The sequence below is a fragment of the Filicampus tigris genome, chromosome 20, assembly GCF_054856515.1.
Source record: "Filicampus tigris isolate MCC_2025a chromosome 20, RoL_Ftig_1.0, whole genome shotgun sequence".
NCBI classification, from domain to species: domain Eukaryota; kingdom Metazoa; phylum Chordata; class Actinopteri; order Syngnathiformes; family Syngnathidae; genus Filicampus; species Filicampus tigris.
In genome coordinates, this window is record NC_141236.1 from 11080614 (window position 1) to 11100608 (window position 19995).

At 43.7% G+C, this 19995-nt stretch overlaps 2 protein-coding genes across 4 annotated transcripts in view; both read right to left on the reverse strand.

Moving 5' to 3' along the window:
• man1a1 (mannosidase, alpha, class 1A, member 1) overlaps positions 1–165 on the reverse strand; it is an 85858-nt gene extending 85693 nt beyond the window's left edge. Inside the window, exon 1 of one of the 2 annotated variants that reach the window (XM_086018606.1) lies at positions 120–165. The gene's annotated coding sequence lies outside the window, so the exon portion shown is untranslated. The remainder of the gene's footprint in view (positions 1–119) is intronic. The other variant, XM_086018604.1, reaches the window with a different exon arrangement.
• A 14-nt stretch (positions 166–179) lies between these two features.
• The window catches only part of tbc1d32 (TBC1 domain family, member 32), a 52304-nt gene continuing 32488 nt past the window's right edge, over positions 180–19995 (reverse strand). The window contains exons 31-42 of one of the 2 annotated variants that reach the window (XM_086018591.1): positions 18479–18587; positions 17064–17157; positions 16868–16993; positions 15553–15639; positions 12565–12634; positions 10994–11112; positions 9613–9767; positions 9083–9223; positions 8023–8211; positions 6131–6930; positions 789–895; positions 180–230 (exon numbers count right to left, since the gene is read on the reverse strand). In XM_086018591.1, coding sequence (XP_085874717.1) covers positions 6811–6930; positions 8023–8211; positions 9083–9223; positions 9613–9767; positions 10994–11112; positions 12565–12634; positions 15553–15639; positions 16868–16993; positions 17064–17157; positions 18479–18587 — 1210 coding nt within the window. In that variant the 3' untranslated portion in view covers positions 180–230; positions 789–895; positions 6131–6810. Of the gene's footprint in view, positions 231–788; positions 896–6130; positions 6931–8022; positions 8212–8341; positions 9224–9612; positions 9768–10993; positions 11113–12564; positions 12635–15552; positions 15640–16867; positions 16994–17063; positions 17158–18478; positions 18588–19995 lie in introns of those variants that run through there. The other variant, XM_086018592.1, reaches the window with a different exon arrangement.

Genomic DNA, 19995 nt, shown 5'->3' on the forward strand with positions numbered 1-19995 from the left:
TCAAATAAATATTGCAATTCTTGTAGCCAAATAGCATGTGTTGATGTGTGGCCCAAGCTACAAGTTGTTCTGGACTTGAAGTCTGCTGCCCAGATAACCACGCTTGCTTTGCTGCTGACCTTTTCCAGAAGCGGAACAAGCGACACGCCAGATACTGCCGCCACCCACTCCATATCTTATCAGCCTCGGGCACTCGCACATCCTGCAACGTCTTTCTGCCTCAAGAGCATCTGTCGGCAGAGATTAAATAATAAATAAATAAAAATTAAGTCAGCACAGAGACGATATGGATCGGAGTGACCCCCCGCCTGAACCCGGCTCTCCGGCGAGCAGGTTCATCCCGGAAAGGGCTCACACGGTCAGGCCATGAGAGCATATCACAGATGAAAACACAACTGATTCCTTTTTATTGTAACACAGTCAGAACCTCAAAAGTTTGAATTAATTTTCTTCACATTAGAAATAGAAATACAACTAATCCTGTATCTATTCAAAATTTTAATGTCATCAAACATTTACACAGCGTTGTACAAGTAATGTTTTATGTCACATTATATTATTTATGTCACAAATGAAATATGAGTAACTGATGTTGAAAATATGAAAATACATTTGAGGTCATTAATCATTATTCAATTTCTTTCTTTTTTTTTTTTTTTTTAAAGTTGATGTCAGGTTTTTGCATTCACCCACATAAAGGAAGGTGTTTGGATGGCCCAGGTGAAGGTTTTTGATGAAAAACAAAACAAAAAGTGCGTGTGTGAGTTTGTGTGCTCTTGCTGCCTCACCATTTCATTTCCGTCCTTCACTGGACTGAGACGAGAGCTGCTGGATGTCAGGAAGCGACCTGCCTTCATCCGTGCTCTCGAATAAAATTTTTCTTTTTTGGCTTTTCCTGAGATAAAAAAAAAAAAAGAAACAAAAAACATGAGACTTTAGTCGCTGTTTGGAGGAAAGGAACTCCAACAAAGTTTCCTGGACTTCATGAAAATATTTCCCGTAAACAGGAAACCAGGGAGTGCAAAACTAATCTTCGGCAATGAGCCACATGCTGCTTCATCAGGGTGTTGTTTTAAGGTTAGTTTGCCTTGTTTCTGTTGACCCTAAACATGCAGTTGTTGACCATAAAAGATACAATTGTTGAGTTAGTTTGAAAAGGGAGTACAAAAATAAGTGGGCACGAGCCACATGCTGCTTCAGAAATATATGAACTTGAATTTTATTTGTTTTGTTGATCTTTAACCTACAATTGAATGTCATAAGACATACAATTGTTGACCGTGAATGTGAATTTTGTGTGTTAAACAGTGAGTACAAAATTAACTTTGGGCAATGAGACACACGCTGCTTCAACATGGCATCATTTATAGTAGTATTTTAAGTTTGTCTTCTACAATTGTTGAAAATTTCGAAAAGGGAATCCAAAAATAACCCACTTTGGGCAATGCCACATTATGCTCAATCACCCATTTCTAGTTTACGTTTTCCTCATTTCTATAGGCGTTGGGATTGAAAACGACAATTCCATTGTGGATGTTTGTAAAAATCAATTTGAAAGACTTCCTGTATTGTTTCAGCGAAATGAAGATCCGCAGTGGTTGTTGACAGCGAGATTTTAACAGGCTTACGGGAGGGATTTGGACTCGGGCCTCACAAATCCAAAGACAGATGCAACTTGCGTCGGGAAGAACGTGTCCAAGAACGCAGAATTTTCATTATACAAGTCTCCGGGAAGCCTGTAAAATGTTATTCCAGAAAAATAGACCGCGAGAGCAGGTGGATAACTTCTGTCATAGGAAATGAATGCCATCCAAGCGTCAATGCAAATTTCCCAGTATCTTTATTAACGGCGTCATGACCTTTTCCCGCACGGTTTTCATCAGCAAACTCCGTCGTCATCCCATTTCCACGCGCACCAGAACAATAAGCTCCACGGTGGGAAATATTGACCGCGGCAAATGGAAATGCTAATGGAGGAGTCCCCGAAGCCCAGAGGTGTTCCGCCTGCATGTCGAATGGAGATGAGGCGGGGAGAAAAAAAAGAGGAGCCCGAGCGGGAAGAGAGGATGGAGAACAATAGATTTTCCAAAACAGATAAGCAGAGAAACAACCCAAATAAAAAAATAAATAAAATAAACAGGTAACAACGCCTGTCACGGATGATTTGTTTTTGTCATTTATTCCTTGAGAGATGCAGGAGTAATTGTACAGAGCAGACACACGGATCCAGTATAGTATTTGCTGACCATAAACATACAATTGTTGAGATAAGAGTACCATGGCTGAACTAAAACCTACAATAGTTTATCATAAACATACTATTGTTGACCATAAAGATATAATTGTTGACCATGAATATACAGTTGTTGACTATAAACATACAATTGTTGACCAGAAACAGATAATTGTTGGACGTAAATCTAAAAATGTTTACCATAAACGTATAAATGATGAACAGAAACGTTAAATTGATGGCCATACAGTCAAAGACCATCAATGTGTAATTGTTCACCATAAACATACAATTGATGACCGTAAACATTTGAAACAACTTAACTGCTGATCGTAATTGTTAACAGAAGAGTATGTACAAAAATAACCTTGTGCAATGAGTCTCTTTCTTCTTCTCTTTATCTCCCCACAGCCGCAAGTTGCAAGCAGCCTGCTCTGTTTTATACATTTCCGCTACAAGCGTGTGCGGGATCCAAAAAAGGCTTCAAGATAAGCGCTTCACCGACTTCACACCGACACCTCGCGGCCTCCTCATCACGCTAATTAGCAACAATTACCCGGCCGCGGTTGCCTTGAAAAGGGTCGTCATTAACAAGAACAACAACGCAATGATGTTTAAAAAAAAAAAAAAAAAAAAAAAACGCCCGCCATTAAGAGCCATCATCGCTAAAGCGTAAACTTTACTGGGGTCAAGCCGGCCCACCCGCAGCCGCTAACGAGCTTTTGGAATCTAATTGAAATAAACAGCACATTACGTCAGGATTAACAAGTTGCTCCACGGCAGCACTGGCGCCAAAATAAAAAAGCGGCGCTAGCGGGTGGCAGGAATAAAAAATACAAATTGAAAGCGTATGATGAACTCTCATCAAATAACCATATTTATTTTTTGTGACCGTAAACACACAATGACCATAAACAAACAACCGAGGATCATAAACATACAATTGTTGATTATCAACATACAACTGATAGCCATAAACATACATAATTGTTGACCATGAACATATATGTGTTCATGCTCGACAATTGCGGCCAACAATGGTATGCTTACGGACAACAATTGTCTGTTTATGCGCGACAATTATATGTTAATGCTGAACAATTGTTAAATGTTTATGGTCAGCAATTGCGGTCATTCATTGCATGTCTTTGGCCAACAATTATGTGTTTATGGCTAACAATTGCATGTTAACATTATGTATGTATGCATGTATGTCAACTTATTGTTAAGCCTAAACATACAACTGGCAACAGTGAAAATCTATTCGACTCAGAATGCTAATGGTAAGAAAAACACCAGCATCTGCATAGTTGGAATCCTAAAGCAGAAAAATGTTTGCGCAGTTAGAATGCTAATACTAAAGACAATCCTCTCTGTGGACTTCTGAATGCTAATGATTAAAAAAAAAAAAATGGGACTTGAGATGCTAATGCTAAAACGCTGTTAGTGGTCTTTGGAATACCAATGCTAAAAAAATGCCATGTGTGGACTTAAGATGCTAGCGCTAAAAATGCTGTCAGTGGTCTTCGGAATCCTAATGCTTCAAAAAAGGCATCTGTGGACTTGGATGTTAATACTAGTAAAGACACTGTCTGTGGTCTTTGGAATGTTAATGGTAAGCAAAAATGCCATCTGTGGACTTGAGATGGTAATGCAAAAAAGAAAAAAAAAAGACATTCTAAATTTTAGTACTAATGTAGCACTTGCATTTTCGTTGTACTGATTACTAGTTGGACAGTGGTTCTACGAGTGTGCTGAATTGCCTCGCTAGTGAGGAGGGCGTACGAGGAAATGGAGCTTTAGCTAAATATCAGGGATATGGAATAAATGCTCAAATAGCTTCCCATGGCCAAATATCGAGTCCCTCAACAATGCCATGGTGCAATGGAGTGAGCTTGTGACTCACTTGAAAGTGCACCCAGCCACACTGACAGCCAAGTCAGTGACACGCACAAGACTGTCGGCCCTTATAAAAGAGCTCCTAGTCTCACAAAGGTTATCCGTCCCCCCGGAGTGCGTCAGCTGGTGCACCATCAGTGAAGTGTCGGGATGGGATGGGAAAAGAAGAAATAAAGAAAAAAAAAAAAAAGGAGGGGGGGGGGGTCAGATGTCGCCTCCTCGCCGTCCAAAGCACGCTCGAAACGTCACCGGGCGACCCGGAGAAAACCTCGGGAAGCGTTTGAACGCTGACACTCGAGGTGATGCTGAGAGACGCCCTGAGAATGTGGGTCACACCATCGCAGGGCCAGATCACATTTGCCATATGCAGCAAACGACAACATGCCGACTGGACAACATCTTGACTGTTTTTTTCTCATGAAAAATGTCAACTAATTATTAAAATTACTTTATAGTTGTGGTATTATTGTTTAACTTGCTGGTCCTTTTTTTTTTTTTTTTTTTTTTTTTAAGGTCTTATGAGTGTCGTCATTAACAGCAACGATTAAGAGGGATTACGGTATTTGAAATGGCATTTCATCCTCCATTTTGATGTTTTTTTTTCAACAACAACTGATGATAACAGCCTTCTTTTTTGGCCTCGGTATTGTCCGGACTTTTTGTCACTGCTAGCAGGTTTTGTCATTTCCATGCCAAAAAAAAAAAAGATTGTGATATGTTTTTCTTCAGCTTGCATACATTAGCGTTAATATAAAGTACTGCGCGTGCATCTTATTCACAGCGGCTGGGGGAAAAAAAAACAAAGGACAAAAAGTACGTTTTATTCTTTATGCGCTCGCTTGTCAAGCCATTAGCCGCCACATTCCAGTCAGCCTGATGACGCACTTGCAAAATGATTGTGCTGGGTTTTTTTGTACGCATGTCTGACATTTGCATTCTGATGTTCTTTTTGTGCTGATGTTTTTGTCAACGCACTCTGGCAGCATTTTGTCAGCCTGATGATATTCAAGGAGCAAATTGTTCACATTCCAGTCAATAAAGGAACAAAACAAATATGAGTGAAGGAAAGCTCTTTCAGCCTTGGCATAAACGATTTCAATGCTGAGAGACATGATAATGGCATTAGCGCTAGCACCATGCACCATTCCTTTTTTTTGGAACTCTTACAATGAAAGTGTAATCCAGTGGTGCCTTGTGATACAAGTGACCTGACTTGCGGCTCTCTGCTTTGACTTGAGAGCAACAATTTAAGTTACAACAACAGGCATATATTATACTGTATTATGTTACAGCAGTTGAGTTCTTCATTTGTCTTCAAATCTCGCTTAGCAGAAGCAGCCGCGATGGATTCATCATGATGCACAAACTGCTTATTTCTTTATATTCCATTTGATTATTATCATTATTAATGGTCGTATAAAGTAGAATATTATCATTTGATTGTATACTAACTTCTGTCACATGGTGTTCCACAGGGTTCAATTTTAGGGCCCCTGCTGCGACAGAGTGTGATGTCATCACACTTTTGGTCCTCTTGTAATCAAAGTCTACTATTTTGGAAGCGTACCTTTCCCAAATGATTGTCTTTCAGCATGTGCGCAACAACAACGCGTCAATGCTGGCTCACCGACAATGATGTGTTGAGTAAAACGAGTGCCATGTTCATCCCGCCCTTTGCCCCGAATACAATCATCTCCGCTCTAATTTCCCTCCCGTGCCCGCCTGCGACCAATCTTCAAGCCCCGCTTGGCAGTAAACTGAGACCCGGATGAAGAAGTGCTGCGACGCGGCCAGCACATTTGGGCTTCCCGCCTGGCTGTGCCGGGCATGAGAGACATCATCTGGCTGAGGGGACGGCGTGATTACTGATGAGGCTTTGCCGCCGTGATGCAAGCGCCCTCATGCATCTTTCATCACGAGCGGCTGCCATGTGGTACGTGGGCTGGCATTAATGCGACACGAGCGCGAGGACAACATTAAAAAAGTACAACACTCTACCTTCAGGGCTCTTGGTAATGATGCGGTAGCCTCAAAGGTTGAAGAATGCTTGGAAACTTGGAGCTTTATGGACCTGGAAATGGTATACAAATGAATTTGACATGATCAACCAGGCTACATATCGTCGCTGTCGGGCGGATGTCCAAATATGGTCTATGTAAATGTTACATACCGTAACCCCTTAGATGAAATTTAGTAAGGCAACTTTGTTAAAATAATGGATGGCATTTCCACTGCTTTATTGCATCCCTCATGGCTCCAAGACCTTTAAAAGAGCTGGTGCAGCCAATGCGCTGGTTGAGGTGTTCAACCATTTTAATCAAAGACAGCGTGATAGTTGAGCAAATTTTTTAGCGTATTAAACATGATTTTGCTGTGCAATGTAAGGATTTTTTTTTTCTCTCCCAGAGATGCGAGGAATCCGCACGACAGTGGCAATATGGTTTAAGGAAACAGAATTGACATGCTGGCCGGACAACTGTTGATGTAGTAGCTCAAAATCTGTCGGGACTTGAGTAAAGGGGCTCGGCTCAGGGTCTGCAGGGGGGCCAGAAGCATCCCGACCGACTTCCTTTCTTCCTTTGCGTTCCGAACCCCAACTTTGTAGGGCGCCACCATATGTCCACAAGAGAAGGCAGGTTCTCCTGTATGCAGCAGACGTGCGCATCCGCTCTCCGCATTTACTGGTGTGGGTTGCGGATGCTTTTCATGTCGCTGAGCACGAGGTTGCGGTAGCGACTTTCCAGGAGCGCCATGAAGTCCAGGTAGTCGCAGAAACGGAAGCCCTGGATGGGTTCCTCCTGCAAAGACAGTTAACATTGTCCCGTTTACAATTGAACATAAAAGGACATGCTAAATGCTAACTCTCTAAGCTATATTGGAAAATTCCGTGGTTTGAAAATAGTTTAGCTTGGTCTCGTTTTTTTGTATCTCAAAAAAAGGGGCACTTTTATATCCACTGTACTGTGATGTGCAAAGTTACCAATGCACGGAAATTCAAACGATGACAAGAATTTTGAACTTGACTCACACGGCTCTGATTTTGAACACAGCAGTTTGTGCCAGAGCGGCGCGCGCAACTTCCCAAAGCAGAGCACGTACGGTACTTCTCACAGCAGTGTGTGAGCGTCCCACAGCTCCGTATGTACATCCCACAGTGGTTAGCAAGCGTTGGCGCGCTTAAAATCCTCCTCGCAGACTTAGAACAACTCCAACACGTTGTCTGCCTTTTAAATTTTTAATTTGGATGAAATATAGATATTACTTCTTGTGAGACGGGCCTTGTGTGTGTGTGTGTGTGTGTGTGTGTGTGTGTGTAAATGTAAAAATCTGCCCTTCACATTGTTCCCGCAGACGTAAATGACGAGGCCAGCAGAGACGAAATCGCAATATCTAAAACTTAATGGTTCAATTCAGGATAAGGACCGTGTAAAACTCTCTCTAACACACACACACACACACACACACACGCTTATATGAGCGCACACGCACGCACGCACACACTTGGTCAATCTCAGCAGCCGTATCTGATGCTGGCGCTCATTAGGCGAGCTTCCTGTGACAAAGCCCGGCTAACTGCTCTTTTATTCACAGGAAGTGGGCGGTGGACGACGGCGACGTTAACATAAGACGACCATGAGGATGCAAATTCAAGGCACTTAATGAGACTTTGTCCGAGCTGGAAGACACGAATCCCCGCCCCCAAAGATTCTGAAGCAAGTCTCAAGTCTTCACCCAACCAAGTCCCAACACATAGCGTCTGCCCGTAACAAAATACAGCCCAAGTGGTACACTTGGCCTCTCTGTAAGCCGCATTTCTTCAGCCTTGAGACTTTTACTTCCTGGGATGAGGTACTGCGGACCTCAAGCAGTTCTTGGTCCCCGTGACTGACCTTGAGGAAAACCTGCATCTGGCGGGCTTGTGTTTGCTGCAGCAGAAGTGGCTGTAGATGCTTGAGGACGGCCAGGCAGGCGTACACCTGGTAGTCGGCTCCCATCAGCGCGCAGACGCACACGTAGTGGCAGATCTCGGGCCAGTCCAGAAAGTTCCAGAAGCACTGAGTCAGCCAGTGGATGCATATCTGCGCGTAAAGATCACAGCTAAGAGTGTCTTGTTCGGGATTTGCCGACAGTGAATATTGCCGTTCATCTCTCGAGAGGGAATGGCTAATTGGGCCCAGTTTGGACATTTTCACTTCGGGGTGCACTCACTTTTGTTGCCAGTGTTGAGTCATTTGGAGGACACAACAAGGCTTTGCAATGACGACTGGACATAGCAGCAAAGTGTACACAAGCAAAAACATCACACACGACTGCACACGACACTTAAGATTGTGCTGCCTTGGAAGCATTTGGAGCGAAGGAAGCAAGCAAGGAAGGAAGGACGGAAAGAAGGCAGGAGGCTGTCCGGCGGCGATGTTGAATATTGAAGAGGGATTGTGGGACGTGGTGACGAGTGGACGCATGCTTGCTGTTTATTTGTATTCACCAAACACCACGTCCACTCACCCATTTCAAACCGAACCCAGGCTTGAAACCAGAGCCCTTATTTGGAAAGCCTTAAACGGGACTTGAAATCTTACTTTTAAGCTTCACGGGGGCTTGGCTCTCACTTTAGTCCAACCTTGTACGTCTAACTGATACAAATCTCTTCCTCGCACGCACACGCACGCCTCCTCAGGTGCGTGGGAGTGTTTGACAAGCGTTGTGGAGTTGAAGGCAAGAGAGGCACCCAGGGGGGACTTAAAGAGCGGGAAGACGAGCTGAATGTTAAGTTGCCCGCTTTGGAGTCTGAGATGCTCAACTGTCACGTGAGGAGACGACGGAGGACGACGGAGGGAAGGAGGCAGGAGGACTGAGCGGAAGGGAGGAAAGCGTAAAGAGGGCGTGACCCGCGAAGGCGTGAAACCGGAGGACTGAGGGGGAGGGAGGAAAGCGTAAAGGGGGCGTGACCTGCGAAGGCGTGAAACCGGACATCCTGAAGGCGGCGTGGACCAGGGGAAGTTGCTCCTTCAGCAGCATCTCCACGTAGTGAGCCGAGCTCCAGTACAGCGGCGACATTCCCGACTCGACCACTCGCAGCGGAATGTCCACCTGCGGCCACGGGCATCAAAGTTAGATTTAGCGCACGGACGATATTAGCCCTACCAAAATCTGCAAAAATTGTCCATTTTTTGTAGATTTTATTTTAACTTTTAACTTTAAACGATTAATCTGTTATCTGAATTCTATTCTGCCAAATATCAGAATTGACCTCAAAAAAGCCAAATCAGCCGGGCCCTAGTATTGAGTATTTTCTTTTTCTTTTTTTTGAAAAATGACTCAAAAGAGTAACATGGTCACTCCATGCTGATTTCCACGTTGGTCTGGTAATTGCAAATCCGGTCGAACGTACTTGCCAGTCAAAATGTTTGACTCCACAAACGCATCCTGAGCGGGGTTGACGGTGTTCCTATTCCTGCGATCTGAAAACGTGTCCTCACCGATGCGTGTACGCTGGCCGGCCAAATGAGGGCAGAAGTGAGCAGACAGGAAAGATTGTGCAGCACCCGCAGAGCTCGCCGCCAGTCTCCAGACATCATCAGGAACACCGTCGACGTCAACCAATCGTGGCCCGGATATTCCTCCTGACCATTGACTGACGTGCTGACTCAAGGATTCATATCATTATTATTATTGTTATTGCAAAAGCATGTTTATGAATTGAAAATCGTAAACCTTACGCCTGAAACTCTGACCCTAACGTCAAACAACACTACTTTGACTTATCCTAAAATACTCAATTGGAACCCTAACCCTGGCTTGAAACCTCGCCCTTTACAATGTTATTCTCCGGACGTTGGGCCAAGTTGGGTCGAAGAGCAAGACTGCGACGCCATTGAGGAAATTGACTTGCGTGTGAGCGTGTGGGTAATTCAATCTGGGGACCTCGGGGCTGTTTTTGCGTTCTGATCATTTTTGACAGCCAAAGAATGTATAATAAGGAGGACCAAAGTGGTGATTTGCTTGGCGAGGACGCTGGCAGCTGAGCGAGAAGTAACAAACAGCTAAACAGCACTTTGACTGTGACTGACTGCCTCATCAATCTACAACGCGCTGTCAACTTGCCACACAACTCCAAATGAGGCACGGCCTCGTCCAAACAAACCGTTTTCATCTAAAAAAACAACCACATTGAGGGAATCAAAAAGAAAAAAGCACCATAATAGGACGACCTCTTTTTCTTTAGCTTCTTTGTGGATCTCATTAGCACAAACCCTACTGTCAAAACCTTTATTTGAAATCGTACGTTGAAAGGCAAACCCGGATTTTCGCAAGACCTACTTTGAAAACCTTACCCAGTCTTGAGACCTTAATTTGAAACCCTAAGCCGTTTACTCTCCTCACAAAACTGAGTGTTGCAAGCTACTCCCTTTCAACCCTTTTGTGTCTATCAAGGACTTGGAACACATCAACACAAATTTTTCCACATGGCATGGCATGAAATACGATCCCCCAGGCCCAAGGTTAGCCCAGTAAGTCCCAAGACTTGTGAAAATTAAAAACAGCACAACAAAATAAGATGAAAAAGAATAAAAAAGAGATAAGGGAGCTCCACATTCATGGCTTGAATGTGTGCAAAGGTGCAAAGCAGAAAAGTTTGGAAACCCATGAATAATCGTTTGATTCATCGTGATTTCAATATCAATCAAAATCACCCGGATTATTATTTTTCCATAATCGCCCTATTCGGCCTTGGTCCGCGCTCTACTGAGTAATGCTGTAGTTGGTCTATGATCATTTTAGCAATGAAAGCCAACGTTAACGTTTTTAAGCGAAATGCTCCACATTTTTTACTTTCAACTCACAATTGTCAAAGGATACGCAGCGGCGAGGACATTGTAACCCTTCGCCGGGACAGGAAATTCTTGACGTGCTTCACGAGGAGCGTCAAGTGGCTCGCCGCATCTTCCTGGCGGAGCAGTCTGAGGGCGGCGCCGTATCTGGAGGAGAAAAATACAGACGCTCAAAAGAAATAGACAGCAGAAATCCCGAATATGTGTTTTAATCATCCTAAGTGTGTTTTAATACATTTAAATGCTTATATAGCAAGTGGAGGAACATCACTGGATTAATCCCCTCCAACTCGGGGGTGGTCTCATCACTAAATGACGGTTCACAGCAAATGATGCTGACATTTAAGCTTTTGCTCTGCTCCCATTTAGAAAAAAAAAAAAAAAACTGAAAAATGAAAATGGCAGAGCTGGAAAAATACACCCAAAATGCGTGGTCTAAAAGTCATCGAGTCCTCCTGCAGAGCGCTAAACACAACATTTTAGCATGTGGGCATTTTTTTTTTTGCTCAAGTGCTCCCTTTAGGCAGGGCGCGCGGAGCGCATCCTTCTTCTAGGCAGTGTACACCGGCGTGGCCTCATTATCTATTTTTTTTTTAGTTGCGTTAGGCTGTTTTATGAAACTGATTGGTTCTTAAATAGTGACAAAAATCACTGGATGCTATCTGGGGGACTGCTCGAATGTGCTGCAGTTTTTATTGACCATTCGGTGCATTCAAGTGCGGAAAAAACAAACATTCGTTCTGTATGATGAAAAAAAAATATTAAAAATGTGCACTACCAGGTGACTTTGGAATGGTAGTGTGTACACATCAAAATATTGACAATGAAAAACATGAAAAAAATGATTTACAAATATATAATGAATATAATTTTTTCGAGTGACAAAGATACTTTGTTTCTGGGTAATTTGGGGCTGCTGAGTCTGAAAAATGGCATCGGTTTCTTTGAATTTTTTTGACAGGTTTTGACCATTAATGTGCTTTGGCAGTTTTAAAAATGTACTTTATTACTTGTGTTTGATCGACCTGTTTTTGCATTTGTTTATTTGAAAATATTGCCCAATTTTTAGACTTTCTTGATTTTACAATTGAACATGGTTTACATATTTATAGAAGGCTTGCCGTCTTTCACAATATCGCTTGAAAATAATGAAAGAATATTGCACGGACAAGCTTGAAAAGACAGATACAGTCTCATCCAAGTTGGGGCATACAAAGAATAGCAATGCCCTAATGTGCATATCATTATCACTTTTATAAAAACAAAAATACGGAATATCTCAAAAACTGCAACCAATTTGTTAAGAACCAATGTCGTTTCTCTTGGCACCAAAATGTGTGTTGACCAGTGTTATCATATGAATAAATGAAAAAAAACAACATATATATGAAATACAGGTTATCATATATATTTCATGAATATGAACACAATAGAAATGACAAACATGATGATAAAAATATAAATACGGTAATACATGATAAAAGCTATTATCATCTATGTAGGCCAGCTGCAAATAGAATAAAACGGCAACTCTAGAAATGTAAATAGAATACAAATGAAGAACACTATGAATAAAAAAATAAAAGCGCCACAACATACCTGAGGCAGACGTCCATGCCGAGCATTTCCACAGGTGACAACGGCACAGCGTCCGCACCCGTCTCCTGTGCTGTAACCACAATTACAGCAAAACACACCGGCGGCAATTACCGCTCGCTGCTTTAGAGGCCAAACAGTGGAAATAACAGTGTCACAATCTGTCCGTTTGGTGGGCAGCCAATCAGCATTAACTGAGCGACGCTAACTGGCATGGGCCATAAAAAGGCATCGAGTACACGGCGAGCACCTTTGGCATTACAGATGTAATTGTGTGCAGGCAAGACCATAAAGGCGTGGGGGGGGGATGACATTTTAGGTTGAAAAATGTCTTTGTGGTTTCCTGCCGGTGGGGAAAACATTTTTTTTTTTTTTTTTTTTTTACTGTTATGGTTGTGCTACACAGCGGAGGAAAAACACAGACTACAACATCATGGTTCACTCAGTACGACCTAAGACGCGCAGCAGAGATTGTTGGGAATCGAAACTCCTACTGAGTAGATCATAATAGAATGTTGAACGGATTTGAAACTTGGCTGGCATGAAATGGAAGAATCCTAAAATAGTTCAGATTCCACTCGGAGAAAAGGAGTTACTCTGTGAACATTGGAAGTTTTGAATCTGACCGAATGGCCATGACATGTGGGGTCCCTCAAGGGTCAGTACTTGGACCCCTTTTAATATCCAGTAATATCCATCTTAAGGTCCAGGTACTAGTATGCCCTTTACACTAGCACTCCACTAAAGCATGATATTTCTCACAGGGCCACAGCATGTATGGAGTGAGGCAAAACTGTGTATTAGGTGACATCTGCACACCACTAGTGTGACTAGTGAAGCGCTAGATATTAACTAGTACATATTTTATTATTATTGTTTTTTTATTTACATTAGTCTTACCAGGACTGGAGGTCGTGGAGCTGATTGAGGTATGGCAAAGCAGGTTTGCAGTGCGGTGGACTTCACGAGCAGTGCCGCTAAGACGCCACATATAGAAGCGCAATTTTCAAAGAGAAACATCCGCCTCCGAGCACTCGGACGGCGAGGAGGGCTGACGTGACAGAGGTTAATGCTCGCCAAATGAGTCTGCTCTCGGCACACAATGAGAGCGCTCGAGTAGGGCTGAGGCGCCAGGCTTACAGCCAAGACACACACGCACATGCGCACGCACGCACGCACACACACAAACAGCCCGTTCCTTTTCTGACCTCCTAGGCTGTTATTTGCGGGGATTGATGATAAGCATTTAGGCCTGAGTGCGTATTTGTAAGTGTGCGTCTAAAGCAGGAGTGTCCATTAGTGCCCTGAGATACGAGCAGTTATTCGGCCCATGTTTTGCTTTGACCTGCGAACAGAAAAATTGGACTAAGCTGCCCCCGCTAGCTTCATGCGGAAAATCATGAAAGAACACCAGTGACAAGCTGCTCCTTGAGAGTATAGGAGTAGCAGTTTGACGGTTGAAAATGACTATCTGTGCTAATTTCCATGACACTGTTTTGGGCGTTTTGCTTTCTGTTCAAATTAAGATAGCAGAATTTTGTGAGATGATACGATGCAGTATGATTGATCATTCTTGTGTTTAACATTTACAATGTTTAATACGGTTTTGTTTTGTGTCAGTTTCACAGAAAACATTAACTAGGAGCAACAAAAACAGCTTGAAGATCGCACACTGTGCTTCTTATTTGGAGAATTGTACAAGTGTGAGAGTCTTCCCTTCATTTCCTTAAAGTGATGCTACACGATAGTCTTCCAATTCTTAACAGGCACTAAAAAAATACTTGAAAAATGTGTTTTAAAAACGACACCCACATCCCTCTTTTATTCCCTTATACAAAGGCTTTTATCAATATGCAACGATGCTGAAAAAATATTTCCAACAGTCACAAAAAGGTCTCTTCCTATTTTCTCTTTGAGATAGGAATATAAGGCGGCCGTTAATGCTGTCACCACGGTGCATTGAAAAAGGAGGAGTCGCCATTACTTTATTAGACGGGTGGCGGCTGACTTCATCAATTAGCAAATGCGTCGATATTCCGATAGGTCGCACCCTGGCGGATGTGCTCGTTAATTATTTCCGGGGATGACAGCCACCTGAGATTCACAATTAAAATGGGCCGCTGCTCCAAATGAAAAATGCTATTTCATCTAATTATGTTATTTATTGATGCTTTATGTAATATCACATTTTTTAATGTTTTACCTACTTATCTACCTTCAAGTGGACAGTTTAATATTCACTATTTACCCTCATTTTAATGGAGTCCCATTTTGTCATCTTATTGGCAAAAGCGGACTTGTCGCACCAGCTGGCATTAGACAGTGCAGGTGTACCTAATGAAGTGTCCATGAAAAAAGCCATCTGAGTGAATGCTTGATATTGTGAATTTAATTTGTGAAAATTGTGTGGACGACTTGAGAAATGAGCAATTAGCACATTGGTGCCGTTGGGAAATGTAAGCGCGCAGGTTCGAGCTGGGAGACGATCCACTAATTAGCGCTGCACCACCATCACCATCATCATCATCATCATCAGCACGGTAGGTTATTTCACCGCTGGGTAGTAAATAGCAACCTGCTGACAGCCCTCACTGGTTAATCATAACAGAAGGTCAAATAAGCCAACATAAGAAAAAAAAAAAAAGTTTTAAGTTCGCTGCGTTGTTTGTGTTCGTTTTGCTCGTTACGTTTGGCAAATGTGCTTTTCAAATTCACAATCCCAACGTCAATTTGTCTGAGTGACTGAAAGTGCGCTTGCATTCGTGCCATTTTCTTTCGACTTGGGTGGCAGCACTCGTCAACGCTCCAGCACTCAGCTACGAAATCTCCTTCCACCTCCAAGCCATGTACTGCTTGCCGAGCACAGGTGTCTGGAGAACAAAACGCGGGCCTTGCTGCGCTGCCCTTTGGCCACCTTCCTCACGTGCGACTTGTCAAGAAGAAGAAGAAGAAGCCGGCCGGCCGGCGTGTTGCCGCATCGCACTCACTGACCTTTGTTGTACTCGGGCGGGGAGAAAAGGCGCTGGGTGGAACATTTGGACAGATGGAACACAACCTTCTCCAGAAGGTCAGCCAGCACTGCGCACAAAAACAAACACGAGCAAGCACACACACAAATGAGACGGCGACAGAGAGCTGCAACAAAACAGCTGAGATGTATTTTGACTTTGTGTGTCCACTTGGGAAATAAGCAATTTGCAAGTACGTTCAAATGCGTTCGAATGGACTTGCAAATACATTTGAACGTAGTTGCTAGTACATACTTGCAAATTACGTTCAAAGGTTTACTCCACATTGGCATTTGAACGCTTCCTTAGAATTTGGAATGCTGTCCCTCGTACATGTTATCCGAGGTGGGCATTTTACTCACTTTTGCAGGTCCGTCATTCGTCATTTTTTTGTGACTAACTGAATTATGATCGTCAGTCAGAAAAACAGGCTGACGGACCGTCACTGACTGACATGCTTCGTGATGATTACACTGACGGCTGAAAACGCACTTCCGTCATTCGTCAGTGCGTCATTTTTAAAAGGTGTCCCGTCACTCGCCAATCCTCACCAAAACGGGCGTTCGTCAATGACGGACTGACAGACCGGTGCGTCATTCTGACGGAATGCCCACCTCTGCATGTTATGACTGACCTGCGTCAAAAGAAGCGCCGATCACGACACAGTGGCGTGTAAGCAAACAAACGAGCGAGTGCGAGCAAAGGGCTTTATTGATTGGTCATTACTGGTAAGTGCTACAATTTCCCTCCAATGAAGTGTTGTTAAAATGCGGCATGCCAGCCAGCGCTTAACAGCGGCCCAAATAAGAGCAGAGGGGGGAAAAGCGGGTTATAAATCATCATGGCGGCGCAGGCCGCCGTAAAAAGGAGGCGGAGTTTAGCGGTCGTGATTATGAGAGGCGGCGCACTCAACGCATTGCTGACAGGACGACTGCCGCCACCGCCTCCGCCGTGACTTGCTTTTGTTCCGCTGAGTCACGGCAACAGTTGTCGGGAGCGAGCGTGACATTTCAAAAGGACCCACCGTGACTTCTTCACAGCTTCTCGTGTGTGTGTGTGTGCGTGAATGGAATTTTCAACAGCGCCTCGGTCCGTCAGAGTTTCGCTTCTTGATTTTGAATTGGAGCCTCTAAATCTCCAGGTACATGATTTATATGATCACCTTAAGCATGATTATTCTATTCGGTGACTCTTATTCGGTGCCAGAGGCAGACCCCCATTCATTTTTAAAGGACCCCCGGTCCTTGATGTTGTAGAGCTAGCTAGCATGGTAAAAAAAAAAGCGGTCCTGGTCTGACCTGTGGCGCTCAAGCCATGCTGCCCGGCTGTCATAACTTTGCGGTAAAGTCGGCGGCACATCTCCGTCCAGCCGTCTTCCGTCTTTGCCGTTTGAGGCGACGTCAGGAAGTCACTCATCTCGGGTTCTGTTCAGTGAAAAGTGGTTGACACCTCATTGTTCGGGTACCAGCTCCGATCACACGAAGAAAATCTCACCCAGCGGGTTCTGTTGGGTCCTTGCTGGGTGCAAAGTGTAGCAGGTGGGTGGAGGCAATGACGAAAACATGGGCCAGGGATAAGGATCATCTCCCTGCACGGGATACGAGGAAGACCAAACAACACTCGGTTTTAAAACGGCAGATTAGATGGCGACTTGACATTTGAATAGAGCGCTTATACGACTAATTAGAATTCTGTGATTCCTAGGAAAGAAAAATGTAGACAGCTATTTTTGGAAAGCCACAGTCCTTAATCGCCACTGTCAGTAAAAAAATACGATTTCTCCTCAATGCGTCGTCTCGGTTCTGGTTCCACTATTCCTCAACCTTGGTCTTGACTCGGCCTCAAATTTCCTTGGCTTTTGTCTTGACTAGACCTCACGTTTCTTCGGCCTTGGCCTTGACTCGGTCTAGGATTTCCTCAGTCTTAGTCTTGACTCAGTTTCATATTGCCTTTGCCTTGACTTGATCTCTCAACTACTCAATGCCTTTGTCTTGAATGGGTCTCACATTCCCTCGGTCTTGGTCTTGACTCTGCATCGAATTTCCTTGGTCTTGCCTTGTTCCCTCGTTGCTGAGACTCATTCTTAAAACACTCTCACAGTTCCTTAGTCTTGTTCTTAAAATGATCCCATGTTTTTTTGGTCTTGATTTTGACTCTGTCTCCCATTCACCCCCTGCCTTGGTCCTGACCCTGTCTGGCATTTCCACAGTCCTGGTCTTGACTCTGCCTGGTACCTCTTCCGACTCAGTCTAACATGTCCACTGCCTTGGTCTTGAGTGGATCTCAACTCCCTGATGTCTTGGTCTTGACTCAGTCTCACATTTCTTTGGTCTTGGATTTGGATGCCTCGGTCTTGGCTCAGTCTCACATTTCTTTGGTCTTGGTTTTCAAGAGTAGTACATTAAAAGTGACTCGCAGAGAATGCCACCAGAAAGGGAGTGATTGTTAAGCATTCAAAGTGTTGGAAGTTATTCAAAGCAGAGTTGCTGCACATTTGCATGTTGTTCTTTCCCTTCATCAGCCTTTTTTGTATTCAGTGTTGCATTTATTGTGCTTGCTGTGAGCTGTTTCCTTTTTTCAAAACTTCACACAAAAAAAATCACAGCTGATTTTCCAACAGGAGGCATAAACAGAAGAGTCGTGCAATTTGCAGCAAACACGCTCTTTAGAGAAAACCCTACACATCCTCCTTCCTGTTGCAAATGTGTCATATCCTCTCTTTGACCTCTGCTTAAAATGAAACTCTGTCTTCTGTTCACTGAAACAAGAACTGAATAATTGATAACCAATCCCCAATCTTGCAAAGCTGCCAGCCTCAAACACGCAATGAAGCGTTCTCTGTAATAAAAAGGGACATCAATACCCGATACAATTGAGTAGATTTGAGTTTCGGGCCGTTAAAGGCTGACCTGCTGCAAGACCCGTGGGGGCAGTCTCCTCTCAGACGGGCCTCCGACAACGGCCGTGCGAACCAGCACGTGGTTCCTCTCCACCGACACGTTGTCTAAGATGAAGCGCCTGAGAACAGGACAAATTGACCGCAACGCTTTATTTCACAAGAGAAAAGACAATTTCCTAATGTTTGTGAACAACAGACATTTGCCTCTGTTCGGCATTTTCACAGTCTTGGTCTTGACAGTTCCTTAGACTTGGCTTGGATTCGGTTTCACATTTCCCCTGTTTTGGTCTTGATGCTGTCTCATATTTTATTGGTCTTGGCCTTGACTCGGTCTCGCAATTTCTTCATCTTAGTCATGAGTCAGTCTCACATTTGGTTTTTATCCCGACTTGAGCTCACATATATTTCTGGCCTTGGCCTTGAAGTAATTTCAAATTTGCTCGCTGTTATTGAGTGGCTCAACTCCTTAGGGTCTTGATTTTGACTCTGTCTCACATTTCCTCAGTCTTGGTCTTAATTCAGTCTCATATTTCCACAGTCTTAATTCGGCATGTCTCAGTCTTGGTCTTGATATGTTCTTACATTTCCTCGGTCTTGTTCTCTCCTGTCTCAACATTTCCTTTGTCTTCTTTTTGACCCGGTCTCCACTTCTCAATGCTTTTTGTCTTGACTCGATCTCACGTTTTATTAAATTCTCTGGACATTTACAGGCCATTCCAACCTTTTCACGGCGGAAAAAAAAAGGTACTTGTGAAAAGTCCAATTACAGACTTTGACTGCAGAATGAAAACCATAAATGAGAGCCGCTGCAGTACATTATCGCGGCGTGAGGGAAGCTCGGTGTTAACGCCTCTCATCGGATCTGTGAATGTGAATCCTCCAATATGACTGCCTTTTAAGGCTGAATGCTAACTGCTTTAGTTGCAATCTCTGAAGCAATTTGGCCTTGAAAATTGCCAATAAGGAAGATGCGATGCCTTCTTTGCAAAGGTCTGCTCACAATGGCCGTGAGTGATTATCCAGAGTAGCTCAAAGAACTACATGCATTCAATTGAAACGCGCCTCCCAAGACAGTATTTGTGGCGGCCGCAATTGGGTTCGCTGGGAGTGAAGAAGGCAGCGGACAGGAGAAACAAAATGATTACGGCGGTTCGTGAAGATGATGATGATGGAGGGAGGAAAAGGCAGATAAATTAACAAGTTGTCATGTCGCCCGATGCACTGACATGAGTCGTCCTTTCGAGGCCATTCCCATTTACACGCGCCAGCTAAGGCAGCCGTCATTAGCGTGACAGATGGTCTAGGAACATTCCAACTTCCTGTCCGCTTTATTTCATATTATCTATGACAAGGCATGCAAACAATTTCTCTCGCCTGGCCCTGGTTTAAAAAAAGGATTCTGTCACGTCACAGCGGAACTGAAAATGTTTCAACTCCAGTGCGACCTTGACTTACGAACAAGTTATTGAATGGGAAATACGGTCGAACACACAAATGCAAAATGAAATCATTTGCAAAGAGCATGGA